Source organism: Cervus canadensis, chromosome 15, assembly GCF_019320065.1.
Source record: "Cervus canadensis isolate Bull #8, Minnesota chromosome 15, ASM1932006v1, whole genome shotgun sequence".
Lineage (NCBI taxonomy): Eukaryota > Metazoa > Chordata > Mammalia > Artiodactyla > Cervidae > Cervus > Cervus canadensis.
This window is the reverse complement of record NC_057400.1, coordinates 38,990,332-39,014,759: the sequence shown is the minus strand read 5'-3', so window position 1 is coordinate 39,014,759 and position 24,428 is coordinate 38,990,332. Positions and strand designations below refer to the sequence as shown.

Below are 24,428 nucleotides of genomic sequence, written 5' to 3'. Positions count from 1 at the left end.
CAGGAAAAGAATCTAAAAAAGAGTGGATATGTGTGTATGCATAACTGATTCATTTTGCTGTATGTAGAAACTAACACAACATTGTAAATCAAGTGTCCTCCAATAAAAATTAATTTAAGAAAAAGCCAGATATTAAAGAGATTTGTGGGAATTCCCTGGTAGTTCAGCAGTTAGGACTTAGCACTTTCACTGCAGTGGCCTGGGGTTCAACTTTGTTGGACTTACAATTTTTCTTTGGGACTTGCTCATATGTGGGGGACTTACTGTAGTCTCATATTGCATGAGGGTGGGCGTTCCACTGAACACTGTTTCTAAAAAGGGTGCCACTCTCCAAAACAAAGTGTTCTTGGGTCAAATAAACCTGAAAAATACTGAACTTCTGAATCCAATATTTACTCCAAGTTTACTCAGAGATCTCAAAATGAGTACTGTGAATCTCCATGAGAGATGTTATGCTCTGCTTTCCAGAGCATAAAACTCTTCATCGGGACGACTTGTGGAACTAATCTTCTAAGCAACATAGGGAACTCCTTTACTCAGCAAAAGGATGAAGTGATGAAGTGGTCTCCCAAGTGCTGAGAGCTGCTTGGGTATCCTGAAATCCACCTGCTTGTTCCAGTAAAGGAGGTCAGAGCTGGCTGCATGCTCACTCCAGGTATGCAGGTGGGGGTCTGGTTGGGGGTGGTTGGGCTGGAAAGCATTCACCCCGCTAAGGTGACTACAGAGGTGATTGGAAGCCCAGGGCAGGCCCTGGGGGAGAAACCAAAAGCGGGGCTTTCTAGACCTAGTGGGGACACGGGACCCTGGGGATGGGAGAGCAAAGCCTGCTCTCCCTCCCAGGGCGGGGGTTACAGTGACACAAAGTGAGAGGTGGGAAGCGAGGGCAGGTCTGGCTTGCCTCACCCGCCCAGTCACACGCCAGGAAGGGGTCGCCAGAGATGAGAGGGCCACGGCTGCCGGGAGAGTTCCCCAGCAGAGGAGCAGTCACTAGTCACTCATCCGACACCTCAGAGCCTGACGTTCCTTTATGGAGGTGGCTCTGGAGGCAGCCACTGGGCCACGGTCATTTGGGGTGAGTTAACCTCCCTAGACAGGGCTTCCTTGTCTGTAAAATGGGGTGGAAGTGACCCTTTCCTCACAATCTCCCAGTGAGACAATCCAGGCGAAGGGCTGTGCTCAGTACCTGAGACACAGCATGAATACAGAGCCTCGGGAGGCGGTGAGGGTGGGCAACGAGGCTCGGGGGACGTCCTTCCCTTGACTGCACCCCACTCCTGCCTCTCTAGCCTTCCTCTGGCCTCTGACTGGGGTAAGCAGGTCACCTCAGACCTACCTACACCATGTCCTTGAGGGAGAGGTGAGAATTCCAGCTTCAACCTCAGCTTTTGGCACGTTCTCCTAACGGGCAGCTGTGTTCCCGGGGACTCAGGTGCTTCTCAGGTTAGCAAGGTGGGCTCCTGCTCTCAGGGCATGCCTGTTCCCTGGCACCCAAGACGAACCTCCTTCTTATCTTTTCCCAGGAAGGGGGCCTGGTTCACATCTTGAGATTCCGTCAGGTCTCCGTGTGGGTGTAAGGACGCGCTCCTCTCTATGGTCAGAACCACGTAGCAACACAGGTGTTGTGTGTATTCAAGCACCGGTCAGTGATTCTTGTTTGGGAAGTGGATCTAGGACCTACAGCTGGAACCAGAGCGAAAAGCAGGCCTCCACAGCCACCCGGGGGAACGGAACTCACACAACCAGGCCTTCGTGGGGGTGAGGATGGGGGTCCCTGAGCACACAGCTGCCCGGCGATCCCCCACCTGGCAGGGAGGCTGGATACTCTGGTGTTTACCTGGACAGCCAAACGCCCGCAGCTTACCTTGGATTTTCCTAGGCACGTCAGCTGGTCCCTCCTCTGCCCTTGAAGAGTAGTGAAGAGTAAAGAGGGAGTGAGGAATGGAGAGAGAGAGAAATGTTTTAGCATCTTACAGAACGTCCACACTTCCCATTTTAGACTTGCAGGGTTGTGAGTCAGCGTTCATTTGGGTAAACAATCTGCCTGAAAGGCAGGAGTCCTGGATTCGATCCCTGGGTCGGGAAGATCCCCTGGAGAAGGTAATGGCAACCCACTCCAGTATTCTTGCCTGGAGAATTCCATGAACAGAGTAGTCTGGTGGGCATACCGTCCATGGGGTCTCAGAGTCGGACATGACTAAACAACTAACACACAACACATTTCTCCACAAAAGCTAGAGCAGAGGGTAGGCCCTTTCTCTGGCTTGGAGGCCGCCGGCCCCTTTCTCAGGCTGCACTGCCCGGGGCCCCATGCCCCTCCCCTTACCCAGGCTGCAAAGCGTTCCCCTCTGAGTTGCTCCTGCAGGCTGGGCTTGTGGCAGTGGGCTGGTCGACCCGAGAAGGTGCTCTCTTGATTTTGTTGTATTCCTTGAGTTCTTTTGCTGCAGATCTGCTGAAACTCAGAGCGTAGTTTATGAACAGGGCACTTTACATATATATAGTTTTCTATTGTTTTAAACACATCCGCTTGGATTCAAGTCAATAAAGTATTTTCCTAACTATCTTTAGCTAAGGCAAACATTAAAACTAGTTTGCATTTTTTGAGCCTCATTTGGTGGAGAAGTTGGTGGGAAGCCTGGAGGGGGATTCCTGGCTGGGATAGGGTTGTCTCATGGACTCACATTAACATCGACTTAGATTATGTGAAGGCTGGAAGTGACTGCTCTTTTGCTTCCTCCAGGAGACCCAGAAGGACAGATGGGGGCTCTAGAAGCCAACAGATCTCTTATTGATGTGGCGGTGGTTTATTGCTCGGCTGTGTCCAACTTTTGCGACCCCTGGACTGTAGCCCGCCAGACTCCTCTGTCCATGGGATTTCCCAAGCAAGAATACTGGAGTGGGTTGCCATTTCCTTCTCCGGAGGATCCTTCCAAACCTGTGTCTCCTGCATTGCAGGCAGATTTTTTAGCTATTCATGCTCCATTTTTGAGCACAATCTTCTCTGGCACAGTGTTTTCAGACTGTTGTGAAGATTAAATGGGCCAATGTGCATAAAGCACTCAGCACAGCCCTTGACACCCGGTATCCTAGTAAACACGCAGCAGAGGGTTATTATATAGAAGTTTATTCTCACCCAAACCAGTGAAAGAAATTCTTTGCTGCTTCTTTCTGCCTTTTCCACTTGACCTTCTCCCCGTCCTTGGGTGCAGCTGGCTTTCTCCTTAGCCCCGTGCCATTCTCATTGATTTCCTGCTGCCTTTGCTCAGAATTAACCTGAAGTTAACTACCCCAACGTTGAGTTCCTCTTGCTCTATGAGGTTTACCTTGAAGGCTGACTTGATGGCTGCTGTGTGTTCTGATGTGCTCAGGGGGCGCTGCAAGCTCTCGGGGTGATGGCAACCTCATCAGGTTTCCCACTGTGCCCAGGACATTGCAGGGGGATGCTCCATAGTTGCATGAAGGTTGGAGTGAGTGGGTGGCTGAGGGAGGTTGCCCATTGCTGTGACTCCACCAGGCTTGCTGGTCAGGAGCACACACAGGTCTCCAGAGAGCTGCTCACAAGGTCATTGGCTATCATTACTTTTGTTTTGGGGGGTAGAAAGTTTGCTAAAGAAACTTACGTGGACACGTGATAGAAAACTGCTTACTCTGGGCTGCTTTTGATGCAGTGGAGAGAGGGGCCCAGATCCCCTCCTCTGGAGTCCTGAGGCGCTTGTGAGGACTTCTATGGCTCTGTCCCTCAAAACTGGAAGCCACTAGAGGGCGGCGTTTCTGACCATAGGTTACAAGGTAACTGGCTTTCCATGGTTAACATCTAAGCTACGAGACGAGACGGAGCAGTAAATTAAAACCAACCTGCCAGGGAACCTTGCTTCTAGGACAACCTAACCTTGAGAAATGTTATCTAGATCTGTCTTCCATGTCTAGGGATGAATGGATATTGTGGCTTCTGCCTACACACAGAATTAATACAACATGGATCTCTGGTTTGGAGCCTATATTCCTAGGAACCCCAATAATGGACGAGTAGAGATCATCTCAGCACCATCTGTGTCTTGGGCAGAGACTTACAGAAGCTTCACCTTATCCATACCCTTCCTAACAGAACCCCTACAGTAAGCAGCAGCAGCGAGTCCAGGTTAAATTACTCTTCCCATGAGATATATGGGATGGATTCTAGAAAAGCTCTTTTAAGAGGCTGATTCAAATGACTGGTTCCACATTCCCTGCAAATTGAGTTGAGGAATGAAGGCCTCTTTTTGTTGAAGAATGAGAATGTGATGGCTGGAGCTCCAGCAGCCAGCTGGGAAACCATGAAGATGAGGGCCATACCTGATTAGGATGGAGCCTGATTCCCTGGGGACATTGAAGAACCACCATACTAGCATTGGTCTGCCTTTCTTTATGAATCTCAGTATGTGAGGGTAAAAAAAATCTAAGACCTTCTATAACTCTTCTTGTTGAAGTCACAACTTTGGGAGATTTGTTATTATCAGCTGATTATAATTATGCCACTACCACAACTCAGTGATGTGGCCTCAGAGGATAGCATTAGTAGTCCCAGGTGGTGTTGGGCCAAATTTTCTCTAATTAAGATGTTATATAGTGACAGACTTGATAATTTCCAGTATCACCTCACCTTTCCTTTGATAGCTTTTCTCCATAGTAGTGTTAATTACCAAAGAAGCAATTTATAAGTAGGCTACAAGCAATAAAAGTGAAATAAGGAGGAACCTAATTATTTGCAAACTGATTACTGTGAAATAAACACACCATTATCTCTAGATCACGCTTTAGAGACAACAAGGAGACTTCTGGTCACTGAGGCCAACCATGATTGCAGTGATGTTGGTGGATCTGTAAATATTTTAATCATTCAGCTGTAGAATGTGCTTCCTGGTTTGTCTTCACAAAATAGTTTGTAAAGGCTTGAAGTGCATTCCTCAGTGCATGACCATTTTTATAACATAATGGGCAGATCTCCTCCTATTGTGCTCATTTCCAACCTGGAGCCCATCTGGACTGAATCTTTCCCCCTAGTCCCCCAGGAAGCTGGGCGCACCTCACTGTACTCATTCTCACCCCTGAAAAGGAAAAGAGAGTTCCTTAGGATTGGGATGGGATGACCACTGATTTTGCAGAACCCTGAAGAGAGACTCTGGAAAGGCATTTTCCTCCCCGAAGTCATTTTATTAGATTAGTACTCCATGGATGGCAGCTCACCAAGGCACTGGAGTCAAATGCATTAGATTTCATCACCAGCAAATAAAGGCAAATTTCAGGGGTATTGTCTTCTGGGAAGCAAATGAACAGGAATAGGAGCTTTCTGAAAGAAGAACTGAATATTTTCCCACTGATCTCAGAATGACACCTTTGATCCAGCATAAGATGTAAAAATTTATTTTACAAGATAATGCACTGGTTAGCTCTGGGCTCAATGGGGCATGAATGGAGGGTGAAGTAGCCCATTGTGTCATTAAGTCTGTGTCAAAATCCCCCCATCCATTGGATGGGGCTTTAATAATGAAAGAGCTGATTATAGCTCATGCAAACAATTATGACAGCACAAAATGCTTTTCAGTGATTTCAAGTCAGAATTAGGCAATGGCAATGGGCACAAATAGCCACTTAGGGGACATGCCAGCTGCTTCCAGTGAAGCTGCTGACATAAAAACAGGGAAAAAGCACTAAAACAGATATAATTCAAGTAATAATTTGGTTGCTAATAATTTCCTTTTTGTGTCTGCAGCCTTGAAAGGTTGTCCTGAATAACTGCATTCATAAAGACAGTGAGCCAGGTCAAGCCATCACACAGATGAGTAACAGCCAACTGCTATCACAAGGTGAGTGAGTTTAGTTCAGTTCAGTCACTCAGTCGTGTCTGAATCTTTGTGATCCCAAGGACTGTGGCACATGAGGCCCCCCTGTCCATCATCAACTCCCAGAATTTACTCAAACTCATGTCCATTGAGTCAGTGATGCCATCCAACCATCTCATCCTCCATCGTCTCCTTCTCCTCCCACCTTCAATCTTTCCCAGCATCAGGGTCCTTTCAAATGAGTCAGTTCTTTGCATCAGGTAGCCAAAGTATTGGAGCTCCAGCTTCAGCATCAGTCCTTCCAAAGAATATTCAGGACAGATTTCATTTAGGATTGACTGGTTGGATCTCCTTGTAGTCCAAGGGACTCTCAAGAGTCTTCTCCAACACCACAGTTCAAAAGCATCAATTCTTTGGTGCTAAGTTTTCTTTATAGTCCAACTTTCACATCCATACAAGACTACTGGAAAAGCCATACCTTTCACTAGATGGACCTTTGTTGGCAAATGTCTCTGCTTTTTAATATGCTGACTAGATTGGTCGTAACTTTTCTTCCAAGGAGCAAGCATCTTTTAATTTCATGGCTGCAGTCACCATCTGCAGTGATTTTGGAGCCCCCAAAATAAAGTCTCTCACTGTTTCCACTGTTTCCCCATCTGGCAAATAGGCCATGAAGTAAAGGGACCAGATGCCATGATCTTAGTTTTCTGAATGTTGAGTTTTAAGCTAACTTTTAATCTCTCCTCTTTCACTTTCATCAAGATGTTCTTTAGTTCTTCTTTGCTTTCTGCCATCAGCGTGGTGTCATCTGCATATCTAAGGTTACTGATATTTCTTCTGGCAATCTTGATTCCAGCTTGTGCTTCATCCAGTCCAGCATTTCTCATGATATACTCTGCATATAAGTTAAATCAGCAGGGTGACAATATACAGCCTTGATGTACTGCTTTCCCGATTTGGAACCAGTCTATTTTTCCATGTCCAGTTCTAACTGTTGCTTCTTGACCTGTATACAGACTTCTCAGGAGGCAAGTCAGGTGGTCTGGTATTCCCATCTCTCAAAGAATTTTCCACAGTTTGCTGTGATCCACACAATCAAAGGCTTTGGTGTAATCAATAAAGCAGAAGTAGATATTTTTCTGGAACTCTCTTCATTTTTCGTTGATCCAATGGATGTTGGCAATTTGATCTCTGGTTCCTCTGCCTTTTCTAAATCCAGCTTGAACATCTGGAAGTTCACGGTTCACATACTGTTGAAGCCTGGCTTGGAGAATTTTGAGCATTTCTTTGCTAGCATGTGAGATGAGTACAATTGTGCAATAGTTTGAAAATTCTCTGGCATTGCCTTTCTTTGGGATTGGAATGAAAACTGACCTTTTCCAGTCCTGTGGCCACTGCTAAGTTTTCCAAATTTGCTGGCATACTTGGTGCAGCACTTTCACAGCATCATCTTTTAGGATTTGAAATAGCTAAACTGGAATTCCATCACCTCCACTAGCTTTGTTTGAAGTGATGCTTCCTAAGGCCCACTTGACTTCGCATTCCAGGATGTCTGGCTCTAGGTGAGTGATCACACCATCATGATTATCTGGGTCGTGAAGATCTTTTTTGAATTGTTCTTCTGTGTATTCTTGCCACCTCTTTTTAATATCTTCTGCTTCTGTTAGGTCCATACCATTTCTGTCCTTTATTATGCCCATCTTTGCATGGAATGTTCCTTTGGTATCTCTAATTTTCTTGAAGAGATCTCTAATCTTTCCCATTCTATTGTTTTCCTCTATTTTTTTGCATTGATCACTGAGGAAGACTTTCTTATCTCTCCTTGCTCTTCTTTGGAACTCTGCATTCAAATGGGTATATCTTTCCTTTTCTCCTTTGCCTTTCACTTCTCTTCTTTTCTCAGCTATTTGTAAGCCCTCCTCGGGCAACCATTTTTCCTTTTTGCATTTCTTTTTCTTGGGGATGGTCTTGATCACTGCCTCCTGTACAATGTCAGGAACCTCTGTCCGTAATTCTTCCAGCACTCTATCAGATCTAATCACTTGAATCTATTTGTCACTTCTACTGTATAATAGTAAGGGATTTGATTTAGGTCATACCAGAATGGTCTAGTGGTTTTCCATACTTTCTTCAATTTAAGTCTGAATTTGGCAATAAGGAGTTCATAATCTGAGCCAGTCTGTTCCCAGTCTTGTTTTTGCTGACTGTATAGAACTTCTCCATCTTTGGCTGCAAAGAATATAAGCAATCTGATTTTGGTGTTGACCATCTGGTGATGTCCATGTGTAGAGTCTTCTCTTGTGTTGTTGGAAGAGGGTGTTTGCTATGACCAGTGCATTCTCTTGGCAAAACTCTATTAGCCTTTGCCCTGCTTCATTCTGTACGCCAAGGCAAATTTTGCCTGTTACTCTAGGTATTTCTTGACTTCCTACTTTTGCATTCCAGTCCTCTATAATGAAAAGGACATATTTTTGGGGTGTTAGTTCTAGAAGGTCTTGTAAGTCTTCATAGAAACATTCAACTTCAGCTTCCTTAGCATTACTGGTCGGGGCATAGACTTGGATTACTGTGATATTGAGTGGTTTACCTTGGAAATGAACTGAGATTATTCTGTCATTTTTATATTGCATCCAAGTACTGCATTTTGGACTCATTTGTTGACTAAAGTCAGTGAGGCCGAGGTCAAAAGTCACGATCTCCTGAAGCAGGACAGGATTCACACACACAGCTGAGAAGTGTTTTTGTATGGGTGGCATCCCATGTTCTCTGAGGCCCAGGCCAACACCTGGATAGGTCAACAGAGGGCAGCTCTCTGTCAGGACGGAAGCTTCCTATAGAATCCCCCAACATGCCTTGCATCCTTTGTTCTCCTTCAACCCTGTGCCAGTTGCACACTAATTAAGGCTGTTTTCTTCCTCTCTAGTAAGGATTTCCTTAACCTACAGCAAAGATCCTCTTTGAATTGTCTGCCCTGCATTTGTAGAGTTAAAAAAAAAAAATCCCATTAGCTGCTCTATGTCTAATTTCAGTGACCTGTTTATTTTTCTGCTCACACCTCTCTGGTACTTTGCTGAAAGGGCTCCTTTCCCACACTCTTTCCTCCAGCTTGGGTAGCACTGAGGTGGGTGAGGTGTTTATTTACACATCTCTTTGGATCCTTAGATAAAAGGGATGACACACTTCTCTCTCCTGGGAACATGTTTAAACATGAGCCTGAGTTTTACTTCTCCACTTACTTTCTTGTCCACACACACATAAATCAGCCCAATCACAGCTCATTCAAAAGGACTCTCCTATGTAGTACTTTTCAAATATAAATTTTCTAGAGTTCTGTTTAACTTTTAGTAAGCTGTCAGCTTTTAAATAGACTGTGTATATAACTACAAAGAATTTTGTGCTAAAATCTTTAGTCTGAGAAACTACTATAAGTGGATGTTTTATAAGGTTTGAAAATTATAAATTGGATTTTTCTCAACTCAGGAGACTAGTAATAATAATTAACTTTGACTCTAGGCTATAAAACTAAGTCTCAGACAATGCTATCACTCATTTCTTCTGTGACTTTTTAAGTGTTGATTTTTTTATTGGAATAAATTTTACATATGATGAGATGTAAGATCTTATGTCTACATTTTGATGAGTTTTGCTAAATGCATACATCTGTGTAAGAGCCACCAAACAGAGACAGATCATTTCCAGCATCTCCTAAAGTTCTCTAGTCAATACCCCTTGGATATTGGTACCCCAATAAGCAACACTGGTTCTGATTTCTATCAACATAGACGATTTTTGCCTCTTCTTAAAACAGAATCATTCTGTATGTATACTCTTTTGTGTCTGGTTTCTTTGGAGCATGATTTTGAGATTCACCCATGCTATTATGAGTATCTGTGGCTCATTCTTATTACTAACTAGTATTCCATTACACAAGGGTATTCCAATTTGTTCATCTATTCTGTTGGAGATTTGGATTGTTTACAGTTTTTGGCTATTATGAATAATGCTGTTATAAACAATTAAAAAAAATCTAAGTGAGAAGTAATGGCCAAATTTGCAAGTTTCTTTTCTTCATAATCTGGTGTGATCATGGAAGTAAAACCATCCAGTGTCTTTAGATAACATGTTCCTCCAAAGGCACTGCTGAGGCTCCAAAATAAGAGAGTTGTTTTAATGGGCCTGTGTTCATAGACATGGTTTACAAAGTTCTTTTAAGGGGAGTTCTCAGCCCAACTGATATTATCACAGACATCAGAATGAATAATCAGGACTCATGTTTCCAAAAATGACTGGTTCATGTAACACCAATGGTGGAAGACAGTGAATTTTGGTGGTACATGGATATTTGTATGTTTAATAGTTAAATGTTCATTTTTTATGCTTGCCTTTTATTTATGGTAAGTGATGACAGATCTTCCTTTACCCTGTGTGATTAAGTTCCCTTCGGCAAATTTAAGACTGAAGAAAAATTCTCAGGAAAACAGTTCAGTTGAAGCTCAAATTACTCAATTAAAGAAATACTAGCACTGTAGTTAAGGTAGACTGTGGTGCTAACTTACCTTGTCTTGGCCACTCATTGTGTCATCTTGGCCACTCACCCAGTTTGCTTCTGGATCTGTAAAATGAGCTGTTAGTACAGGCTTCATCCATTTGGCTGAGGGCTGAATGATGTCTGTGATACTAGGAGCGCATCTCGAGTGCTGGATAATGTGCATTGGTGGTGTTTCACTGTGAGAGTCAGCAATCATGTGGGTAACCAAACACTGGCCAGGGATTAATGACTGGAGGAGTTACGTGAGGTCTTCATTTTTCATACTCATGAAACACCCACGGGCTTTCATAACTTTTTAAGAAGTATGCATGGGCAAAAGATATGTACACTGGCAAGAAGAAAAACCTCATTTCTGACATTTAAAAAAAAAATTTTTTTTTTCATTTCTGACATTTTAAAGATCTCAATTTTAACCTTGAGACCATGAAATTTTTGCACCTTTGCTTTATGTCCCTGGGTATGTTCCAGTGTCTCCTAGTTTATAGTCTATGGGAACTTGAATAGTATTTGTATCCTACTCTTGTGTGAAAATTATATAAAACTTAATTATGTTGAATTGGTTCACAGTGGTTTTCAGGTCTACTATATCCTTCTACTCTTCTGTACATTCATTCCATTAATTTTTGAGAATTTGATATTGAAACTCCAACTAAAAATCTTAGCTACTTAAAAAATAATTATAATATGGCTTCCCTGTAGCTCAGATGATAAAGAACCTGCCTGCAATATGGGAGACCCAGGTTTGATCCCTGGTTTGGGAAGACCCCCTGGAGAAGGGAATGGCACTCCACTATTCTTGCCTGGTGAATTCCATGGACAGAGGAGCCTGGTGGGCTATAGTCCATGGGGTTGCAAAGAGTCGGACACGTCTGAGGCAATAGCACTTTCACTTTCATAGTGGAACTATATGTAACTTTGCTCTATATTTTCCAAGTCTCCTGTAAATGTGTCATCATACTTTCATAATTTAAAAAAATAAAAATCTCCATTTTAACACTCCAAATCTTTATCACTATCTTCCAGGCAAGCTCTCCCCAACCCTAATTCCAACTGCTACATTTTCAGGTTCCAGGGCAGGAAACTGGTGAGGGGAATGGTGTGCAGGTCAAGTGGCTTGACCACACGCTGCAATCAGCCAGGGAGCTTCTCAAGAACACATGCCTGAACCCCAGCTCCTGAGGTTGCCACTGGTCAGTGTTGGGGGGGGCCTCTAATGTGTGGTCAGGGTGGAGATGCACGGGTCTAGCTCACCGACACAGGCTCAGTACGCCTGATTCTCCAGGACTTGGGAGCGGGGCAGTATGCTGACTATGGTTGAGTGGAAGCATAGCTCTCTTCAGGAGGTCTGAGTTCTGCTTGACATTTTGGGGGCAGCAACAGAAAGTCAAGTTAGTTTCAGCAAAGCTTTTCTATTTCCATATCTTGAAGAGTGGGGCTCAGTCTTTCAGGCTGCATCTGCAGGTTCTTTTTTCCTCAGTTATCAGGTAGGAGCCTGAGAAGGCACCTGATCTTCTGCCCAGTTCTCACCCACAGGCTTCTTTCTGGCCCCATTACAAAGTCTGGCTGGAGACCCACGTGAATTCTTTGCAACCTAAATTTGGATCAGTTTTTGAAATGCTGCCTGTCAGATGGGGGTCCTGGTTCACCAAGCAACCCCAAATGTTGATGAAGTCACTAAAAGCAGCAGCCACTGTCAGTGAGCTCAGGCCAGTTACAGTCCTTTACTCCTGACTCCCTGGGGGAGGGCCTTTAAGCCAGATGCATGGAAAGCAGGTTCAGTGAAGACAGTGATTCAAAACTCACACAGACACCAGACATCTCCAAAGTCCTGAGGCCAGCTCCCTGGGGGAAATCTGGCAGCTTCTGCCATAGAAAGAGGGTGGTTTCCAGGGCACGTGAGGATGGGAGCAGCTGGGCAGTCTGACTGTGGGAACTGGCTCAGGTGTCATTTCAGAAAGCCTGCACTTCGGAAAGGTTTGCCACTGGTGGACATGAGGAAGAGGATGAGATGCTTGTGCTCAGTAGTGTCTGACTCTTTGCAACCCCATGGATTAGCCCACCAGGCTCCTCTGTCCATGGATTTTTGAAATCTTTGGGGTAGCTTGGTGAACCAGGACCCCCATCTGACAGGCAGCATTTCAAAACTTCCTGACCCAGTGATCAAACCCATGTCTTTTACGTCTCCTGCATTGGCAGGTTGGGTTCTTTACCACTACTGCCTCATGGGAGGCTGGATGTGAGGGAGCTTTTTGCTTATTCCTGTATTTCCATTTCACTTTGGAGCCTCATTCTTGAGCTGTAGTCCATTCAGCAAGGGAGAGAAAGCACTTTCCTCTTTGAACTCTCTCTGTATACTCACAAATTTAAACACACAGTTTAGACTAGGTCTTTCTTTTTTATAATTACATTTGCAGGATATACTGAGCTGAGTGAATTCCACTGGGTTTGACTTGCTGTATGTGTTGTTTTCCATGTAAGACCCAGGGTGGAAACCACAAGACCTGGGAAGTTCTCAGACTTTGGGTCTTCAGGGATGGAGAAGGGCTAGGAAGGTATGCAGCTTGGTATTATGAGGACCCCTGCCTGCCATGCATGGTGGGGCTTCCCTACCCTGTCTCTAAGCCAGGAATTATTCTGTCTCAAGGGATTACTCAGCAAAATGATTATTTAGAATTTGTTTCAGCTTATTACATTGCTGTCAACCAATAAGTGCCCGACCACTGTTCTTACGCAGTTATGGAGTTCTTAAAATGATGCCAAAAGGAGTCTGCCACTTTAGTTAGGGCCAGGCTGCCAGATGTAATTTCTCTTCGGTGAAAAGTGGTGTTAAATATACAGCAGCCTGGAAAAAAAACATGATAAAATGATAATGGGCATTAGATTAAAAACAGATCACAAGAAATAAAAACACTAAGATAGATAAAGAGGAGGAAAGTTCACAGTGTTATTCTGTGGAACAGTCCATTCCGCAAAGTATATTAACTGTATGGAACTAGGAAAAGTCCAAAATAGATGGATATATTTAAGCTGTTTCCTATATGCAATGAGATTCACCTACTTTTCTGTGTCATACACAGAAAAAAAACCAAAAAACAAAAAGAACAGGGAACAAATTTCCAAGGATGAAATTTCCACATTTATTTTTCTTTCATGTGCATAGAAAATGGCAGTGAAGTGTCCTAGGAAAGAGGCGGGGAATGGGCATGGCGCTGCTATACCAGACTGGACTTTGTGCTTCAAAGGTACACTACTCATTTTGAAAACAAAGGATGTTGTAGTTTGTTTTTAACTGCTAACAATTCCTTGGGTTTCCCGTTTGTTTTTTAAGCTGTCAGTTTCTTCAAATCTCTTTTCAGATGACATACTGCGTTACAAGTGATGGCACTTAACCAATGTGGCATTTCCATATTTACATCAACAAAAGGAATTTACAAGACATAATAGCATACAATCTTGACAGTTAGTAATAGCAATAAAACACGAAGGGCATCCATTTTATTTATTTTTCTTTTCTGTACAAACTATCAGAACATAACTTATTCACATTAAAAAAATCATTTTTAATTTGATTTGACCTACACATCCCCCATCTCATTTCACCCATTTCTCAAACCTCTCATCACATCGCCCACACCTTCACCAGACTATAGAATCTACAAGTAATTAGATCTAACACCTAAGTATAGCTTAGAAAGTCCTTTCTCCCGAAGGTTGCCTCACTTCCCTGAAAATTCCTCAAAAAAGAAAAAAAGAAAATGCTCTTCACTCATTCCTTCCATGTCACTTTCACATTTCATCAGCAAATCAGCAAGACGGACTTCTCATCTCAATCCAAACAAAGTTAGAAAGAAAGAGTTTCTCTCTGGAGCATCAGGATGCTACACCCACGAGTCTGGGGACCCTGGGTACTGTTCTGCTCTGTAAGAAGGTCGTTTAGTGGAATAAAAGTCCACGTAATTTGTGGTTGATTTCAGTCCATACTGTGTCGAATAATCAGTAGAAGCTGGAAAGTGAACTCGGTCATCAAAATAAGGATCTTCATAGCTATGAGGAGACTGCAAATACAATCTGTATGCATCAAAGTTCTTTCTGTTGGAGTCATCTTGACTATAATACAGCTGTTGATGCTGTTGGCAAAATGAGAAAGCAAATAAATCAAGGCAATTTTTGGAAGTACATGTTTAAGGAAAATTAATGTGGGCTTCCTGCTTTATATTTTTAAAGCAATATTCAGTGTTTGTGAACTTATCATTGAACGTTTACCTGGTGCACACTGTATGTTTACTAGTGGACTGGAAGGATTTTAAATTGTTTACAGGTGAGCTGGCAGTTGGTTCAAGTCCTATCCTATGACTCCTAGAAGTCAGTGACTTGAGAGAACCCCAGATAGTCCCTGCTACCTCCCTCCTTCCTAGAGGCCAAGTTCTGTGCTCTGCTCTGGAAGAGCCTGTGACCTGTGACCTGGGCATGCCCGTTGAAAGATGGCCTTTATTTTTGCTTTGACACAGGGGTACAATTAGCATATCAAGAACCCAGTTAAAAGGCTGGATTTTGGGGCTTCGGATTGCTGTGTAATTGCAGAACCATCTTTGAAAACATTTATCTCAGAGATGAAGATTGAGTCCATCCCTCAGTTTTAAAAGAAATATGTAGTCCAGTGAACAAGTCACACTTTGGAAACCCTGCTGTGCTTTTAAACGAATAAGCAATCTCCGGCAGGAGAGCAGTAAAATTAGAAGAGATATGTGAGCAAATACAATTCAAAAGGAACAGACTTTCCCCAAGCCAGGGCTGATACTAACTTCATCTATAAGGAAGCAAAGTGAAACACAGGTGGGCACCTGCAGCCTGCCCTCATTTCCTTCTGTGCTGTCTCTCTCTGACTTCATCATCATTTCTTCACATGTTTGGAGAAAAAGTGTAATGGTTCTAATGTTGGTCTTTCCTCCTGATTATGCCCCAATTCCACCCTGCCCTGCCTGTAGCAAGATGTTACAAATTTACCACATAGGGATCAACACCATATTCTAGAACTAAAGGCATTCTAATATTATAAGGATTTCAGAGCTAAATTTGCTTTTTAACTTAAGAGTGATGATTCTGAGGATATTTCTCCTGACGAAAAAACTATAGCAGAGATTATGAGTAACTTGAGAGGTTCTTCTTCCATCTACAGAGAAAAGATATGGAAGGAGGTCTGAGAGCATCCTTATCTGCAGGACAGCTTACAGGCTTGTTTGGGAAATCCCCAACTGCTGTGTTAATGGAAGGTAAGAGGAGAGATCAGGTGACCCTGGTGGACATGGCATCAGACAGGACCAAAATGAATTTTAGGCCCCCATGAAAGCAGAGATTAAATGTTACAATCACTAGTCCCCTTTCTGCTGAGGAGTGGGGTCTACCCCTGTAGGGCTGAGTCCATTGTGACCTCTGAGCCTATGACTCAAGTGTCTTCAAACCATGGAGGCCCGAATCAGAGGGAGCCATGAAGATGGAGAAAGAGACGGAGATACAAAAAAGAGAACAATGAGTTGAGAGGACGAAGTGTGCTTACTGATCTTTCCCCACCCAGAGAACAGAAGAGATTTCAGAGATTTAAAAAAAAAAAAAAGTGGGAAAAGGAAACTGTTGGGCAAAGAACAGGAGTTAAAGACTTCTCAGCTGGTTGCCATCAGTGGCATGGGGTTACCAATTTGGATATGCAAGGACAAGAGGCTACTGCAGAAGTGATTTGATTAAACCACGGATGAGCTTCCAAGGAACAGAGATCCCCTGGGACAGCTCCCCGGCCCCGCCGTGGGCCCAGCTCAGGTATGTCAACCGGTGCGGACCCCTTACTGTGTTGATCCCTGCTAATCGGCCTTCTGTAAAAATGGTATTGCAAATTCACCTGTAGCCGTCTATTTTGTTCTCTTGCTGGTGAGGAATAGGAACTGATGTAAATTGGTGAAGGTTTGCTGGAGCCTGTAAGAAAATATTTTATGAAATTAAAACTAGTGCTCATTATCCGGTCCATTAGGTCATATGGACTTCCAGGGCTAGGGCTGGTGGTGTGCCCGACAGGCCCTGCCTTCCGGGCATGGCACAGCCCCAGACGGTTAGCAGCCTGGGTGCCCCGGATCAAGCCTGCTTGCTGCCTAACCCAGGGCTCTCAGGGGCTAATGAATATGGCAAAAAGAGGCTGTGTGTTTCACCAAAAAGCAATGCCAATGCACAGATCCAAAAAGGATTCCTTCTCAACCTGTGGTCACTATGGGGAGCTCTTCCCACCTGTGCAGATGTCCGCTGGCTGGCTTTCTGAACAGCAGACCTCCCCCCGGAGCCCAGGAACATGGCTTTTCCAGGGCTCTTGAGTTTTGCCCCCACCCCTCAGATGGGGGAAGGGAAACAGCAGAACAAGCTCCATGCCCTCAGAACAGCCTTGATTCAAAATCCCAGGTCCTGCAAGGAGCAGGCACAGCCTGTGTTCTAAAAGGCTGGCCACCTGGAGGCACAGTCTTGTGTCTGCCATATTTGAGTATGTCTTAAAAAGAACCTGGTAACCAGATAGCTGTCTTCAAGAGTCCACAGTAGACTCTGATGATGTCACTGGTTACCCTTCTAGTATTGTTAAGGCTAGCAAAGATTTTTATTTTAATGAGGAAAATGAAACATATTTGAGGCAAATTAGTTTATTGAAGCAAGCAAAGAAGATACAGAAGGGCGCGCATGCTAAGGAGGCGATCTTTAAAATAAAGCGGGCTGCTGCAAACCTGAAGCAACAATGCACTTCAGTTGGTATGTGCATTTCCTCTGCAAAGAGCTTGGTGTTTGAAATGTAGCATCTGCAATTTTCTGAGCTATTAATTGCCATAGTAACAACAGTCGATTAGTAAATAGTCCTGTGGAATCACAATTTTAAAGACAACAGCACAACTGAGACTGCTCCCCCAGCAGTTGTTAAATTGCCACCAGCTTTTATTTCTTTTTAAGAAATAGTTTTTTTCCTTTTTTTGAGAAAGGAGGGTTCCCCCCCTTTTTGAAACCTCCCGAGTAGTTTCAATTTGCAAGATAGCTGAGAATGGAGATAATATGAAATCGTGGTTAACCCTTCAGGTTGGCATTCTTTAAATAAATTATATGCACGGCTTTCTGAATAGGACATAAAAATAATACTGTGCAACATCACTTTTGTTATTCTTAAAAAATAAATAATCACTCTGAGGAGAATCACATTATATATTTTGTTATTCATTCAAACTTTTCCACGAAAATGCAAATGGAATTGACCCCCATCCGCAGGTTTGAATGTATGAATCGGTCCAGGAGATTGGCCCTGCCAAATGTCACAGAGCACAGGTTTCTGGAACACACAGGGGAGTGGGGAGGGGGCAGGACAAAGGGCCTGCGCTGCAGGGGAGCCGGAAATGCTTTCTCACTTGGATACAGTGCTCTTTTCATTTGTGGTCAGCAGACCATTGCCTCTGCTTGTTTTACTTAAAACAAGTGGGAAAGGCAACAGCCCCTGAAGCAGGAAGGAGATGGAGAGAGTGGACCATGGTTTGCTGCTGGGGGACCATCTCAAGGCAGGCAGAGGTTACCTCCCAGGCTGCCGTTCAAGTGCCTGGGGACACGCGGCTTTTCGAGATACTCTATCACACACCCGACTGGCATCTTACCAGGGTACAGGCCTCTGTGTGTGGCATCCCCTTGGCTACTGTAATACTGCATAGGTGGCTGGGTCCTATCGTATTCAGAGCGAGGGTCTCTGACTCCTAACAGTGCTGGTGAGGAAGAGGTGCTGCCGACTGAAGGGACAGGTGAAAGGAGGATTGGGAGAGAGAGGAGAAGAAAAGAGAAATCAGACTGTCAGTGTCTCTAGGAAGTCCTTTCTGGAAGAACAAAGGTCAATAATTAGACGTGGCCAGCACTAAAGTCAGCTCTTAGAGATGCTAAGAGCTGGAGGGCAGCCAACTCCGGGTCCCTGGATGGTGGCCTGTAGACTGGCCACTGTGATGATCAGTGCTGTCAACCCCGGAGATTGCTGGGGAGCCCAGTGCGGTACAGGGGTCGTGCAGTTTCCCCACCGAGATGGCAGGTCTCAATGACCTGCTTAGGCCTTTGAGACTAATGCAAGAGTTACGTTTGCTGTTTTATGATCTCAGTTCAGCCGCTCGTGACACACCCATCTATTATCCTTAATGTATAGCTCTTCAGTAAATAGATGTTTTATGGCATGTTTTGATTTCTGATGATTTCAAAAATATCTGCATCTCTAAATGTGTTTGAATAAGAGTGCCCAGCCCATGAAATTTATAATGCCTTTTATGGTGATCAGCTGTCAGGGAAATTATAAGCTCAGTAAGCCCTGCTCATCAAAAAGCTCAGGATGCTGAGAAGCCCAGCTTCACAAAGGTTCAGCTTTTTTATCCAGCTGGAGCCAAACATTTCATTAACAACGTATCTACCCTTAGGTATCCTGTGGGACATTTTCGCACAGAAGGAAAACACTGCACATCTTCTTTTTCTCATTAAGGAATCATCTTACTTGTATTGAAGTGTCTTACAATTAAGAGTGGTCACTTATTCACTGGATCCACTAGAGAGCAGCAGCCCCCAGACCTGCCACTGGTGGTTTTGCATGCATCGATGCTTTCAGAGGAAGACTGATAGCAAAATATCTTCCCTAGAAAATATTTTGAGCATGGGCAGTGTCTATGTGCTTCTCATCCTACTTTCTAGAAGGTAGGTAGACGTCCCCACCTGCCTCACTATTATCAACATGTCAGCAAGATATGAGATGTGCCCATAAGCAGATATCACACTAGCCCTGAGGGATGGATGATCAGCCCTCAGAATAACTGGAGAAACAAGTGTGAATTATATCCCACCTTCAAATGGAACCCAGAAAGGGACCTCGGAACTTGGATGGGGCTCGTCAGCACTGTCCAGCGTGGTTATTTGAGTTCTCAAAATGAGTTCATTGCTTACCGACTACGTCCTAATTTGTCTGAAGTTACTTTTTTGCCTGGACACATGCCTTTCGTTAAGCAGCCAGCTCTCCCACTTGTCCTGGCACCACACTTTCCAAGTTCCCTAAAGAATCCTGAGCATTTTTATAAAGCAGGACGGCCTCAGGCTATACCTCGGAGCCCAGCAAGAATGTGTCAAAACCCAAGCAGAGGTCTTTTTGAAGGAAAACCACTCATAATTTAAAAACTAAGATATAAATATATATCACTGCAGTAGGCGGAGATAATTTTTAAAAATTCCTGGTATAAGTGAAGACATCTAATTACGCGACAAGAACCCGCAGTCGTATATTAGTCTTTTTGGCCACATTTGTCCACAAGAGAAATAAGACTGCCAGCAGGAACACAATTGAATACAACAGATAATATTTATATGTCAGAAGGGGAGATTTAAAGCCAAATAAAAGATGTTTATTACTTTTCCTGTTTCATTTAGTTAAGAATTAAATTTACAGGACTGAATCAACTTGGTGGCAATATTCTGTTCTTACATGTAAAAAAAAAAATTACATTGAGTCTCAAAACATTCTTTCTACCAAATTAAATACCACTAATAAGTAGGTAGCATGGTTGCCAAGACTCCCAACTTACAAATCATAGGGAATCCCTATAAAGCCACCTACAAGGCCTGCCCATGAGCTGTGGATGCTGGGGTCTGGGTGCAGCCAGCAGACAGAGGTTTAACTTGTGAGAAGTAAGGTGCAGGGGGAGATCATGGCTCTCCCAGGGTCTAAAGGACTCTAATAAGAGTTTTCATCAAGAAACGTAAAAAAATCACTTTGGAAGAGATTTCAGACTTACGGCCAGCAGGCAGACAAAGGCAACCATTTTTAGGCACAAGCTAGTGGTTCTCAAAGTGTGTTCCTCCACTCTCCTATATCCGCGTCACCAGGTCAGTTTATGAAGTGCAGGTTCCCAGGCCCCTTGGCAAACCTAGTGAAGCAGAAGCCTGGGGTAACAGAGGAGGCTGGGCCACTTTTGTGCACCCTAGTTGGTGTAAACTTGCATAAACCTTTAAAACGGAAGGAGGAGAGTGGGCCTGCTGTTTACAATAACATGTAATTCCTGAATAAGGCTTTCACAGTTTGAAAAGCAAACTCTCCTTCCCTCACTGTTTGGAAGTGACAGACTTCAGCGTGCATGCTCAATCTTCTCCGGATGGGAAATAACGTTCTGTCACACGCTATCACCTAGGAGGGGCATTTACCCACTGACCTGACTGAATGACGGGTGACATTTGTTGGTTGGTGGTAGACAAGGAAGGATGTGATTTGAACCGGTCTCGCTCCAACGTTGACACAGGTGTAATAAAATGGTTCTGATTCCACCCATCCTGTGGAGTTAAAAGAGAAAAAGAAACCTCTCAAAATGAAAAATGACATTTCATGATAATAAATGATCACGACTGTGCGCTCTGATGAATGCTAATTATACTAGAGCTATTCTCGTAAGTTACCTTTTTATAAATGCTCCGGAGGTCCCGATATTGCCATAATGTATTCAAGACCTGGGCTGCTGCCTTCACCACTTTCAGAGATGATCTAGGGAAAGAGGAGGCATGTTAATGAACGTGGGCAGCACCGCTCCAGGCTCCACTTGAGAAGACTCTGGCAGCAAAGTGGTGGCCAGGAGGCCCCCTCTCCAAGGATCCTGGCAGGGAGGAGGCTGCTGCTAGCAACCACCACCAAGGTGTGAGGGGCCCCTGGGAGTCTGTCAAGTTCAGGGCTGGCCAGATGTGGCAGGGAACAAATGAAGGCTCCCAGGCATTCGGCTGTGTGGTCAGAAGCTGTGGTTGGAATGAGCCCATGACTGCTGACCGTGACCACACATCCCAAGGGGCTGAGGACCCTGCCAAGTTGACTGAAATATCCGCTGAACCATTATTAGGCCTTCTTATAACTTTCCTATCATGTATACCTCTTTGTAAACACATGTGTCTGTGAGCTCTCATAGTTGCCTTGGAAAATAATGTCAGTTACTGCCTCCCCTCTCTGAAGACTGTCTGTTGAATGTCGGTGCTGTATTTGAGTGCCACTGACCACAAGTCCAGGCAGTTCACCTCAGGAGTTGGTCCTCTCAGTCAGCGGCCTCACCATGAAGGGAAGCGGGAATGCAGCTTCCTGCCTCAGCGAAGGCCTTCAGAGCACCTCGTGAGGGTACTTCAGGGGCCCTGAGGAGAATGGAACACCTCTGTCCTCAGACTTCATTTTGATATTGAAGATTTGAACTGATGTCCTCTTCCATTCCTTATCTTCCCAACTAAACCCTCAGGACATGGGGGAAGAAGAGAGGTGAGCAGGCTGGTGGCACCTCCTCCATCCAGTCCATCACAACAGAATCTGCGCTGTGATGATTCTGAGGCTTCAGCAGGGGGGTGGCGCGTAGGCAAGTGCAGGGGCCTCACAATCTCAGTTCCCAGAGGTGAGTCAAGGGAAAATCTGGGTCAGACCCAACCACTCTAAGACTTTTTAAATTTAAAATTTCCAAAGCAGACAATAGAGCAAGGAATACCCTAAAGAAGAGAATGCATAGGAAATTTCAGACACCAGTGATGGTCCTGCAAGGTCTCCACACCTCACAGCCACCCGCTCTCAGCCAGGGTCTCACACAGCAGCTATTGCTGCTGCTATTGTTTTCCATCTTTAAATGCTGGGCAGCTGGGATCAGGTCAGGAAAGGCAGACCTCAGACCTCCAAGGACTCCTCCACAAACCTGACAGCAGGGGCGTGCTAGGTGCACACCTTAACACCAACAGCTAGGCCACATATTTTTAGAGACAGGTTCTCGAGCAGAAACCTGACTCCTGAGAAAGCAAGGAAGGTCCTCTGCTCTCCCTTTGCAGTACCATTCCTGGATGCAACTACGCAGTCTCATCTCTAATTTCTCTCATCCCATCTTCTCCTCAATATTGTTCAACTGGGCACATCCCAATCCTAGTCCTACCTGGCTGAGCAGCACATGTGATATGCGCTCACCTTCAAAACACTTTCTGCATGTGGCTTGCAAGGCACCAGGTGTGGCTGGGTCTCTTCTGAATGGTCTGGCTACCCTTTCTCGGGCTCACTGCTGGTTCCTCATATCTCCTTGACCTCAAACCGTGAGGGACACCAGAGCCCTCAGGCCTACTCTCTTCTCTATCTACATCTCTTGTTGATCTCATCCCACTTCTCTTCTCTAAATATGCCATCTACACCCTATGACTCTCAAATTGATCCGTGGCCTGGACCTCTATCTTGAACTTGACTGGAGTATATTCCACTCCTGACCAGACCCTCATGTGGACATCTAATAGCAATCGCAAGTGTATCACATCCCAAACTCTGGTCCTCCCTGAAAACCTGCTGCTCCTGCCAGCTGTCCCATGTCGGTTAAGTGGCAATTTCATCCCATGGTCTCTTCTGCCAAAGACCTCAGAGTCATCCCTGACACTTTCCTTCTTTCCTGCTGCTCATCTAGTCCTTCAGTAAATCCCATTCACTGATTCTATTTTCCAACATGTCAGGATCAACCACTTCTTCTCCACCTCAAGTCCTGTCACCGTTCGTCTCATTAGGAGTCAGGGGAGAAGAGGCTGTGGAGTCACTCTGATTACTTTCAGGGACATCAGATCATGTCTCTCCTCTGCTGTACACTCTCCAGTAGCTCCCAGTTTTGCTCAGAGTAAAGGTCAGAGTCCTCTGACACTGATCCACAGGCTCCTATACTCCTGGTTACCGTCCCCCCCCCCCCCTTCCCTGCTGCTTGCTCTGGTGTAGCCCCTCTGACTTCCTGCCCTTCATCACACACACAGGTGCTCTTCCATCTCTGGGCACTTCCACTTGTTCCCTTTGCCCCCAGATGCTCTTCCCTCCCTCCTCAGGTCTGTGCTCAAGAAGCACCATCTTCTTGAGGTCTTCCCGATGACTGTGTCTAAAAGTGTGACACCCCCTCCTCACCCTGGCGAGCCCTATAACTATCCCTGATTTTATTACTTGCCACACACTCAGCCCCATCCACAGGCTAAGTGTGCTGCTCACTCCACTGGAACCTCGTCTGCTCTGCCCAGGGAACGTAAGCTGCCTGTGGGGAGGTGTGACCTGCACACCGCTGTAGCACATGGCAGGGAGGCAGGAGACAGATGCTTGGTGAATGAATTGAAAGGAAAGTAAGTTTATGTTCAGAAGAAAACTTGATTTGATCTAGGACTCTCTGAATCTCTTGTTTTGAATAAAAAAATTAGACTTTTAAAAAATATACAAACATTTTGGCACTGTTTCAGCATTTCTGTAGTCTGCTCTTATGCCTTTCACAAATAATGGCTACCTCACAAAATTTTAAGAGCACAAAATGTGATTTTGGTTACTCTTATGGAAGATGGGAGAGAAGGGGAGTTAGTGGAACAGGACCTTAGCTTTTTCTGTAATGTTTCATTTCCTTTGAAATAAAAAGGAGTGTGTGTGTACTTAATACTAATGAGATAAAAAAGATACACACATAAGAAAAAAAGGACTAAAAGGAAACGTGGATAATGTTGATAGCTGTGCTTTCTGTAGAGACTATGCTTTGCTACATTATTCTTTTATTTTATCAACAAACTGTTTCAAAAGTATATACAATGTGACTTCTAGCACTGATGCTCAGCCAGCTAATAAGTGTTTATGAATTGGGGGCCAGACTTTGTTCTAGACACTGAGGATGCAGCAGTGAATAAAAATACGAAGCGCCTGCTATACTGGTGGCGTTAGATGCCAGAGAGGCCATAAATAAACCAGGGAAGCCTCTGCCCTACAGGAGGAGATTTGGGGCGGCGGGGGATTTTACAACTGAAGTGGAGGTACCATCCTGTGTGTCCTACACTTTCCACTTCCTTGAAGGATTCTCTGATCTAGTACTAAGGCAAATTCGTAGTCAGCGCTATGGCTCTGTGACAAGAAGCTAATTTTTGTCACCAATCCTTCTAATGCTTCATTACCTGGGTGTCACCCAGAAGTGACATATGATCCAAGCCCAGGGCTTATCCTGAGGCCACACGTAGGCTCTGCTGCACGTGGTGATTTTAGTACTTTGTGGGAG

General features: G+C 44.5%; 1 protein-coding gene across 18 annotated transcripts in view; it reads right to left on the bottom strand.

The window, feature by feature from the left end:
• Positions 1-13,478: 13,478 nt before the first annotated feature.
• The window catches only part of PKP4 (plakophilin 4), a 246,108-nt gene continuing 235,158 nt past the window's right edge, over positions 13,479-24,428 (bottom strand). For 13 of the 18 annotated variants that reach the window (XM_043487418.1, XM_043487421.1, XM_043487423.1 and 10 more), the window contains 5 exons: positions 20,833-20,917; positions 20,592-20,709; positions 18,024-18,152; positions 16,256-16,329; positions 13,479-14,492 (listed from right to left, as the gene is read on the bottom strand). In XM_043487418.1, the coding sequence (XP_043343353.1) occupies positions 14,244-14,492; positions 16,256-16,329; positions 18,024-18,152; positions 20,592-20,709; positions 20,833-20,917 (655 nt within the window). In that variant the 3' untranslated portion in view covers positions 13,479-14,243. The remainder of the gene's footprint in view (positions 14,493-16,255; positions 16,330-18,023; positions 18,153-20,591; positions 20,710-20,832; positions 20,918-24,428) is intronic. The other 5 variants (XM_043487428.1, XM_043487429.1, XM_043487427.1 and 2 more) reach the window with 2 other exon arrangements.